This window comes from Arachis stenosperma, chromosome 1 (assembly GCF_014773155.1).
Source record: "Arachis stenosperma cultivar V10309 chromosome 1, arast.V10309.gnm1.PFL2, whole genome shotgun sequence".
NCBI classification, from domain to species: Eukaryota; Viridiplantae; Streptophyta; class Magnoliopsida; order Fabales; family Fabaceae; genus Arachis; species Arachis stenosperma.
In genome coordinates this window covers 134,569,777-134,581,004 of record NC_080377.1, presented here as the reverse complement: position 1 = coordinate 134,581,004, position 11,228 = coordinate 134,569,777, and the positions used below count along the sequence as shown (strand labels likewise).

Here is an 11,228-nt window from a genome sequence, read left to right as displayed (position 1 = left end):
AGCAGCTAGCAGATTACTCAGAGGTTTGGCAATTTTCGAAAAATCCTTGATAAACCTTCTGTAAAATCCTGCATGTCCCAGAAAGCTTCTGATTGCCTTAACATTGGCAGGTGGTGGTAATTTTTCAATTACCTCTACCTTTGCCTTATCCACCTCTATTCCCCTGCTTGAAATTTTGTGCCCAAGGACAATTCCTTCAGTCACCATAAAGTGACATTTCTCCCAGTTTAAAACCAGGTTAGTCTCTTGGCATCTTTTCAGGACAAGTGATAGGTGGTTAAGACAGGAGCTAAATGAGTCTCCATATACTGAGAAGTCATCCATGAAGACTTCCAGAAATTTCTCTACCATATCTGAGAAGATAGAGAGCATGCACCTTTGGAAGGTTGTAGGTGCATTGCACAGACCAAAAGGCATTCTCCTATAGGCAAACACGCCTGAAGGGCAGGTGAATGCTGTTTTCTCTTGGTCCTGAGGGTCTACTGCAATTTGGTTGTAGCCTGAATAGCCATCCAAAAAGCAGTAATAATCATGGCCAGCTAGTCTTTCTAGCATTTGGTCTATGAATGGTAAAGGAAAATGATCCTTTCTGGTGGCTGTATTGAGCCTTCTGTAGTCAATACACATGCGCCACCCTGTGACTGTCCTTGTGGGAACCAGTTCATTTTTTTCATTATGAACCACTGTCATGCCTCCCTTTTTGGGAACAACTTGGACAGGGCTCACCCAGGGGCTATCAGAAATAGGATAAATGATCCCAGCCTCTAGTAATTTAGTGACCTCTTTCTGCACCACTTCCTTCATGGCTGGATTTAGCCTCCTCTGTGGTTGAACCACTGGTTTGGCATTATCCTCCAACAGGATCTTGTGCATGCATCTAGCTGGGCTAATGCCCTTAAGATCACTTATGGACCACCCAAGAGCTGTCTTGTGTGTCCTTAGCACTTGAATCAGTGCTTCCTCTTCCTGTGAATTTAAAGCAGAGCTTATAATCACTGGAAAAGTGTCACCCTCTCCCAGAAATGCATATTTCAAGGATGATGGTAATGGTTTGAGTTCAGGCTTGGGAGGCTTATCCTCCTCCTGAGGAATTTTCGAAAATTCCTTTACTTCCTCTAGTTCTTCTTGATCAGGTTGAGCATCTTTGAAGATGTCCTCAAGCTCTGATTCTAGGCTTTCAGCCATATTGATCTCTTCTACCAGAGAATCAATAATGTCAACGTCCATGCAGTCTTCTGGTGTGTCTGGATGCTGCATAGCTTTCACAGCATTCAACTTGAACTCATCCTCATTGACTCTCAGGGTTACTTCCCCTTTATGTACATCAATGAGAGTTCGTCCAGTTGCTAGGAAAGGTCTTCCTAGAATGAGAGTTGCACTTTTGTGCTCCTCCATTTCCAGCACCACAAAGTCAGTTGGAAAGGCAAATGGCCCAACCTTGACAATCATGTCCTCTATTATGCCTGATGGGTGTTTAATGGAACCATCAGCAAGTTGGAGGCATATCCTGGTTGGTTTGACTTCTCCAGTCAACCCAAGCTTTCTGATAGTGGATGCAGGTATTAGATTGATGCTTGCTCCAAGATCACATAGGGCTATCTTGGTGCAGGCGCCTTCTAATGTGCAGGGTATCATAAAGCTTCCAGGATCTTGAAGCTTTTCTGGTAAGCTTTTCAAAATGACTGCACTGCATTCTTCAGTGAGAAACACTTTTTCAGTTTCTCTCCAATTCTTCTTATGGCTTAAGATCTCTTTCATGAACTTAGCATAAGAGGGTATTTGCTCAAGTGCCTCTGCAAACGGAATCTTTATTTCAAGAGTCCTTAGATAGTCTGCAAAGCGGGCAAATTGCTTATCCTGTTCCGCTTTGCGGAGTTTCTGAGGATAAGGCATCTTGGCTTGATATTCTTCAACCTTAGATGCTGCAGGTTTATTCCTTACAGAAATGGTTGAAGAGGCCTTGTTAGGGGGATAATCATCAGAACTCTCAGGTGCCTGATTCTCCTTGGGCGTTGGAACGCCAGGAGTGGATGAAGTTTGGGCGTTAAACGCCAACTTCTCCCCCTTTTCTGGCGTTTGAACGCCAGAACTGGGCAGGGAATGGGCGTTTAACGCCAGCTTTCCTCCCTGTTCTGGCGTTTGAACGCCAGTATTGGGCAAGGAATGGGCGTTTAACGCCAACTTTCCTTCCCTTTCTGGCGTTTGAACGCCAATAATATTCCTCTCTGGGCTCTTACTGTCCTCAGAGGGATTTTGAACAGTGGCTTGGTCATCCTCTGTCAACTGTTCCTTAATTGACTTCTTGCTCTTTTGAGCAGTGGCATTCAGTGTTTTCCCACTCCTCAGTTGAACTGCTTGACATTCTTCTGTTATTTGTTTAGATATTTGCTGTTTTGCTTGATTCAACTGCAGTTCTATGCTCTTGTTAGCAACCTTAGTATCATGGAGCATTTCTTTAAATTCTGCTAACTGTTCTGTCATCAGGAGCAATTGTTGATTAAGCTCATTCATCTGTTCTTGAGGATCAGGATCATTGACTACTGCCATGACCTCTTCTTGTGGAACGAATTCCTTGCTAGAATATAAGTATTGGTTTCTAGCAACAATGTCTATAAGCTCTTGGGCTTCTTCAATTGTCTTTCTCATGTGTATAGATCCACCAGCTGAGTGGTCTAAAGACATCTGAGCTTTTTCTGTAAGCCCATAGTAGAAGATGTCTAACTGTACCCACTCTGAAAACATTTCAGAGGGGCATTTTCTGAGCATACCTCTATACCTCTCCCAGGCATCATAAAGGGATTCATTATCCTCTTGTTTAAAGCCTTGGATGTCCAGCCTTAGCTGTGTCATCCTTTTTGGAGGGTAAAAATGATTCAGGAATTTTTCTGATAACTGTTTCCATGTCTTTATGCTTGCTGTAGGTTGGTTATTCAACCACCTTTTTGCTTGATCTTTTACAGCAAATGGAAACAGTAACAGTCTGTAGACATCCTGATCTACCTCTTTATCATGTATTGTGTCAGCAATTTGTAAGAACTGTGCCAGAAACTCAGTAGGTTCTTCCTCTGGAAGACCGGAATACTGGCAATTTTGCTGCACTATGGTAATGAGTTGAGGGTTTAGCTCAAAGCTGCTTGCTTTGATGGGAGGTACACAGATGCTACTCCCATATGCAGCTGTATTGGGGTTGGCATAGGACCCCAGAGTCCTTCTGGACTGGTTAATTCCACTTAAGTCCATAATGGACAAAAGGGAAATGATAACAATTGCAAAGAGATAAATTTTGTTTGTTTTTTTTTTTTTGAAATAACCGAAAAATAAAAATAAAACAAAAAGGAAATTTAAAATAAAAATTCGAAAGTCAAAAGGAAAATAAAATAAGATTTCGAAAATTAGAAAGAAAATAAGATCAAAGCAAATTGAGAACTGAATCAATTAGTTAATTAAAAGATTTTGAAAACAGCAATTAAGAAGATATGATTGAAAAGTTTTTATGAAAAAGATTTTTTTTTTAAAAAAGAGGAAAGAGAAAAACACAAAATGACACCAAACTTAAAATTTTAGAAATCAAACACTATTTTTTTTCGAAAATTTTAAAGGAAAAACACAAAGGGGACACCAAACTTAGAACTTTTATGAATCAAAAAGGGACTAAGAGCATGCAAAAATCGAAAATCAAAAAGAAAAACAAAAGCATGCAAATGACACCAAACTTAAAATATGAAACTAGACTCAACTAAAGACTCTAAACCAACAAAAATAAAACAGTCCTAATCTAAGCAACAAGACAAGCCGTCAGTTGTCCAAACTCGAACAATCCCCGGCAACGGCGCCAAAACTTGGTGCACGAAATTGCAATAACACTTTTGCAATTCCGCACAACTAACCAGCAAGTGCACTGGGTCGTCCAAGTATACCTTGCGTGAGCAAGGGTCGATCCCACGGAGATTGTCGGCTTGAATCAAGCTATGGTTATCTTGTAAATCTTAGTCAGGATGTCAGAAATTATCAGGATTGATTGTAAAAAGTAAAAGAACATGAAATGGTTACTTGTTTTGCAGTAATGGAGAATAGGTTGAGGTTTGGAGATGCTCCATCTTCTGAATTTCTGCTTTCCTACTGTCTTCTTCATCAAACACGCAAGTCTCCTTCCATGGCAAGCTGTGTGTAGGGTTTCACCGTTGTCAGTGGCTACCTCCCATCCTCTCATTGGAACGATTCCTAATGCCCTGTCACGGCACGGCATTCCATATGTCGGTTCTCAATCAGACCGGAGTAGAATCCAGTGATTCTTTTGGCGTCTGTCACTAACGCCCCGCCTTCAGGAGATTGAAGCACGTCACAGTCATTCAGTCATTGAATCCTACTCATAATACCACAGACAAGGTTTAGACCTTCCGGATTCTCTTGAATGCCGCCATCAATCTAGCTTATACCACGAAGATTCCGATAAAAGAATCCAAGAGATAACTACTTAATCTAAGGTAGAACAGAGGTGGTTGTCAGGCACATGTTCATAGTTGAGAATGATGATGATTGTCACTGATCATCACATTCATCCGGATTAAGAACAAGTATTATCTTAGAATGGAAGCAAGCATGATTGAATGAGAAACAGTAGTAATTGCATTAATCCATCAAGACACAGCAGAGCTCCTCACCCCCAACCATGGGGTTTAGAGACTCATGTTGTGGAAGAAAAGGTGTACAATGTCATAAGGTCGCATTTCGTCCTGATTACAAAGTCAAAAGGTCCTATAAGTAGTAAACTAGTATCCTAAGGTTTACAGAAATGAGTAAATGACAGAAAAATCCACTTCCGGGCCCACTTGGTGTGTGCTTGGGCTGAGCATTGAAGCTTTTATGTGTAGAGACGTTTTCTGGAGTTAAACGCCAGTTCTCATGCCAGTTTGGGCGCTTAACTCCAAGTTTTATGCCAGTTCCGGCGTTTAACGCTGGAATTTCTGAGGCCGGTTTGCTACGCAAGTTTGGGCCATCAAATCTTGGGCAAAGTATAGACTATTATATATTGCTGGAAAGCCCTGGATGTCTACTTTCCAACGCCGTTGAGAGCGCGCCAATTGGGCTTCTGTAGCTCCAGAAAAGCCGCTTCGAGTGTAGGGAGGTCAGAATCCAACAGCATCTGCAGTCCTTTTCAGTCTCTGGATCAGATTTTTGCTCAGAACCTTCAATTTCAGTCAGAAAATACCTGAAATCTCATAGTAAAGTCCAGAAAAGTGAATTTTAATTAAAAACTAATAAAAATATACTAAAAACTAACTAAAAGATACTAAAAACATACTAAAAACAATGCCAAAAAGTGTACAAATTATCCGCTCATCAGCGAGTTGATGGGATCTTCTCAGTGTTGCCTATTTCTCGGTAGATATCCACAACAGACACCCGAAGGGGGTGTAATTGTGGTATTTTCTAGGCTTCTCTCCATGTTGATCTTCTTTTTTCTTGGACTCTTTATCCTTATCCCGAGAGGAGTAGGAATGTTCGGTTTTTGAGATCTCTCCTAGTCGAGAGTTTTCCTCCATGTTGATGTACTTCTCTGCCCGTTCCTGTACCTCATTCCGAGATGTTTGGGTGCTTCTTGGATATTGAGTGGCTAAAAGGTCCTTCTCATAGACCATTGATGACCCCTGATAGCTGCTTCTGTTGGCAGACTTTGTATGTCCAGACATGTATTGAATCTTTCCATGTAGTTGCGAAGGCTCTCTCGATCTCCTTGCTGATCCTTAATAGGCTTGATGCGTGTTGGCTTTGTCCTTCTGGATGGAGAATAACGGATTGCATCTGAGGCCTCCGTGAGATACATCCTGCTTTGAAATGCTAAGATAGCTTGGATCTGATGTGCCGTCGTACGGAGTCATGTTGGGAGCTTGAAGTCCTTGGGACCTTAGCTTTCATGATCTCTTTGGTGAATGGGTCTTGATCTTTGTGGGGGCTATCTTCGTGACTGGATCGAGCCGTCTTGGTTTTGAGATCAGCTTCGAGTTTTAAGAGCTTATCTTTTAACTCTCGGCGTCGCCTAGTTTCCCTTTGAAGGTCCTTCTTGGCTTCCCGTTGATGCTCGGCTTCTTTTGAGTTGTGGAGGCAGTTTTGTGAGCTTGTAGTGCTTCCATGATTTCTGTGTTGGAGGTTGCTTATCTCCCCGTTTTGGGGTGTGTTTGGGGGTGGCGTCCGCGTTTTTATGCGGCGTCCTGTTTTTGGATCAATCGTGGTCGTTGTCATGGTTGTCCGCCATGGTGATGGGATGACTTCCAGGTTCCCCGGCAACGGCGCCAAGTTTCGAGGGTTACCTGAAACTGTAGGTCGATCTCGGACGAGATCTTCTATACTGGTCGGAGCTGTTGTGTCCGACTTGTTGGACTGGCTGAATGTGATCCTCCTGTGGATAAGATAAGTTAGTTATCTTATCTTATCTTTAAGTGAGGTCATCTTATCTTCAAGGGAACCGCCTTTATCTTTCTGGGCTTTAGCTGCCTTTAGATTGGGCTGTGTTCCTTCGTTTTGGGCCTGTTTTGGGCTCCTTTGGCGAGTTGGCCGAGCTCTTTGAGAAGAGGTCGGGCATTGGCCGAGCTCTTTGAGAAGAGGTCGGATAGTCTGACCTGAAGAGGTCGGTCGGCTTGTCGCTAAACATCCCGGGTTGGACAGCTTGACCCAGGGTATGAACACTATCCTTCAAGATTTGCATTACCGTCTGCAAGTGATCTGCATGCTCATCCTCTGTCTTAGAGTAAATAAGAATGTCATCGATAAACACAACAACAAACTTATCTAGATATGGATGGAAAATCCAATTCATGTAATCCATGAATATCGCCGGAACATTAGTCAATCTGAAGGACATCACCGTGTATTCATAGTGACCATAGCGCGTTCTGAAAGTAGTTTGGGAATATCCTCATCTCTAACCCTTATCTGATGGTATCTGGATCGTAGATCAATTTTAGAGAACACTCCGGCTCCCTGTAACTGGTCCATCAGGTCATCAAACCTTGGCAACGGGTATTTATTCTAAACAGTAATCTTATCCAGCTGCTGATAGTCAACACATAAACGCATACTCCCATCTTTCTTCTTCACCAGTAACACTGGCGCGCCCCACGGAGAAACACTTGGTCGGATAAAGTTCTTACCCAACAAATCTTCTAGCTGAGACTTTAGTTCAGCCATTTCTAGAGGTGACATCCTATAAAGAGCACTCGAGATTGGTCGGGCAGGCACCAACTCAATAGCAAATTCAACCTCTCGGTTAGGTGGAAATTCATCAAATATCATCGGGAAATGCCTCCGAAAACTCACACACAACTGAAATTTGCTCCAAGCTTTGATCATCCCCCGAAACACCCACAGTTAACAACAAAATACCCTGACATTCGGCTCCATAACAATTCACCATCATGGAATTCAGGTAGTAGCTATTTGCCACAACCGGTCCTTTTGTGTCTTCTGGCATAACGCACATTGATTTTGCAGAAAAGTCGAGTAGAACATGGTTCTTGGATAACCAGTCCAACCCCAGAAGGAGATCAAGACCAGTCATTGGTAGACAAATTAAGTCATGCACGAAGTCAGGCTGTTGTATTCGAAATGGAACTTGTGGGCACCCTAACCTAGTCACCATAGCCTCATGAGTAGCATTATACACCTTTAAATCATACCCCAGGATTACTATTTTCAATCCTATATCACCAGCCTTCTCAAATGCAATAAATGAATGTGTAGCTCCAGAATCAAATAAGGCATTCAAAGTTTTATCGGCCATCTCACAGTTACCTCTAATTAGTGTCTCTGACCCCTCAGCACCTACTGCAGAAGTAGTGTATACTCTCCCTGGCTGCTGCACTCTGCCAGCCTCACACCTCTTCTTCTCTGGGAAGTTAGTGGCCAAGTGTCCGGGCTGTCCACAGGAATAGCATACTCCAGTCCCAAACCTGCACGGAACTCCTGGATGGTACTTCCCACATCTGTGACAACTCAAATCCTGTTGTGGCTGCTTTCCATGCCTTCTTCCCTTATTAGCATTCGCATTTGACTTCCTGAAGTTGCCTTGTCCTTGATTATTCTAAGGGACAAAGCTGCCACGCTTGAATTGTCGGCTCCTTGGTGCAAAATTCCTCCCTGAAGTCCTCTGGAAAGGCATCCTCATACTTCTCTTTTCTGCTGCAGCCTTTCTCACACACTTCTCAGCCACCTTGCTCTTATTCACGAGTTCAGAGAACACCCGGATCTCCATAGGTGCAATGAAGCTCAAAATATCGCTCCGAAGGCCTCATTCATACTTGATACATTTCCACTCAGCAAAATTCTTAGGAGCCCCTTGACAAATCCGTGAAAAACGGCACAGTTCCTTAAATCTGCTAGTGTATTCGATAATGGTCATCTGGCCTTGTTTCAGCTGAAGCAGTTCAAGTTCCTTAACATTTCTAACTGAATTGGGAAAGTACTTCTTGTAAAACTCTATTCAGAACAACTCCCAAGAAATTATAATCCCATCAGGCTGCAGAATACGCCTCAAGCCCTGCCACCAATGCTGATCCTCACCTTGCAGCTGGTAGGTTCCAAACTCAACCCATTATTCTTCAGGAACCTGCTGAGCCTGTAACGCTCGCACTATGACTTGATTCCAATTATCTGCATCAGTAGGGTTCAAGGTTCCTTTGAAGGTTGGAGGATGAACCTTCAGAAAGGAGGAAAGTGTCATAGGACCCTCATCACTGTTGTTGCCATTATTTCCATTATTTATTTGATTTTCCAGGGCTTCGGCTGTCGCCTGCATAGTCGCAGCCATATTTCCTAGGGAATCCATCAAGTCTACAAGGTTAGGATTATTCCATGTTGCTTCTGGCATAGCATTTCCTATTCTACCTCTACCTCACCCACGTCCGCGTCCGCGAGTCGACATTTGTTCCCTATACACACCAAACAAGTGATATCAAGTTGATTAGTCTCAATATCACAAGTCTAGTGCTTTAAGTCCCAAATGTATGCTCATGAACGTTTATGCCACATATATCAGTCAGATATCCTAATAGCACATAGATATACAAAGAATACACAGAAGCATAATCAGTCCGTCCTCAGGCTCTATAGGAACGAACTGCTCTGATACCATAATGTAACACCCTACTACACAGAGTTTTACACTTAAGTCGTAGAACAGAGGTAGTGTGGTATTACAGACCTCTAATCAGAAAATATTTACTTATAATAGTGGAAAAACATGATATACTAGGAGCCTTGAAAAACAGGTAAAATAAAATTGCAAAATAAAGCGCAACGGTCAGGAAACGAAATTACTTGCGTGCTAAGAAACCTAAAGGTTAAAAATATGAATAAGCAAAAGAGCGAAAAAAGAGCTAAGAATTCAGTGAAACTAGCTCCTGACTCAGCCTACAAAGCCAAGGCTGGTCGGAGAATATATATATATATATATATATATATTATATATATATATATATATAATATATGTATATATACAAGTATCCCAAAATACCCAAAATACAGAAATAGGTCCCTAAATGTCCCGTAACCTCTATGAGGAACAAAATAATCAATTTTCTTGGAGAGAAAGCTAAGTACATATATACATATATACAAACTAAAAACTCAAAATAACCGTGGGACTACTCCGCTTCAGGGATCTAAACGCCTAGTGAGGAGCCTCTCGACCTGCATCTGAAAATAACACCACAGTATGGGGTGAGAACCAGACGTTCTCAGCATGGTAAAGGTACCACGCATATAATATATAAGGTCCTGGGAATGCCAGAGGCAATCCTAGAACTCCAACATACAATTACAAAACTTAAACTCTAAGCAGAAGCCATAAGAGGGGGTAGGTAACCTAAAAAGGTTCTAAACCTGCCTACTCTAAATCCTAACATTAACATCAAATAAATCCACCCTTTCCTCTACTCCTCCTTTACCATTGATTCAGTAGAGACAAGCAATCAAATAATGTCACACACAAGTAGGAAACAGATAGTACAAGTAGCAAATATAACAGGTAGCATGATATATATTCAGTTAGGCAATCCCAGGTAAGGCATAGCAGACAAAACAAATAAATGCACATGATGTATGCCTATCCTATGGCTGATGAGGCTCATCTATCGGTTATCCAGCCAACCTGACAAGTCCGAAAATCCTAGACTGTCCCCCGTCGCGTATCCCCATGAGTCTATGCATAGATTTCATATTCATTCATCATTTATACAATCATTCATTCATTTATATATCACTCAATGGGTGATATCCATTCCCGGAAATTTATACGTGCCCGGTCACTCTTACGACGTAGGGTCAACAGAGTATCGAGTTTCAACCTGGAACACGTGGTGGCAAGCCAGGGTTCTGTTACACGGGGAAACTCGTATCTCAGATATCATTATTTTGTAAGCCTTTTAATATTCATAATAATTTAATAATCATTCATTAAAGCCATGGCATCATAACTTCACTTAACATCCATATATCTTTCTTATAACTCATCATGTTTACATCTTTCTTCTTCCCCAAGTTACCTCAAATTCCTAACTTCCCTTAATTACTAAGCTTACTAGTAAAATCTAGGGTTAACAGGGCAAAAATAGAGGTTTAGGGGTTCGAAACCATGTTTAGATCATAAAAACATAGGTGCTGAAAAACAGAGTGTGTGCGTATACACACATGTGTACGTGCGTGTGCACACCAACCAGGAATTACTTGGTGTGCATGCGCCTCACCCATGCGAGCGCCACCAGCAGAAAGTATATCATAGTGCGTGCATACACACACTTTCAAAAAAATACCAGGTGTGTGTGTGCACAAAGGCGTACGTACGCACAGATAAGTTTCTGCTACTGCTGGGCGCATGCGCATAATAGTGTGCGTGGGCACACACCAAAATTCCTAATTCTGCTGCAACTTTAAAAATATTCAGTTTTTAGCAACGGATTTCCGGCATCCATAACTTCCTCTATAGAATTTGGTCCCGCAAACCTTGTATCATTTTCAAGCTTATAAAACCTTCTTTAATTTGAAACAAACCTCATTTTCATCCAAAATTTGAGGAGCAAGTTATGGACAACCAAAGTTTATCAAAAATAAGTTTTTACTAAATTATACCGAACCCCCATTTTTACCAACTTCACACTTTCAACCAAAACAATTCCCATGCCATTAACCACCAACTACTAACACATTTATGCTTCATACCAATCCATCAATCATCA

At 41.9% G+C, this 11,228-nt stretch overlaps 1 protein-coding gene across 1 annotated transcript; it reads right to left on the bottom strand.

Annotated features, from left to right (window-relative positions):
- Positions 1-7,279: 7,279 nt before the first annotated feature.
- On the bottom strand, positions 7,280-8,803 carry LOC130935433 (uncharacterized). The gene is made up of 2 exons (XM_057865181.1): positions 8,603-8,803; positions 7,280-7,912 (listed from the first exon to the last, which is right to left on the bottom strand). The coding sequence occupies exons 1-2, from the start codon at positions 8,801-8,803 to the stop codon at positions 7,280-7,282; spliced, it is 834 nt and encodes a 277-aa protein (XP_057721164.1).
- Positions 8,804-11,228: the final 2,425 nt, after the last annotated feature.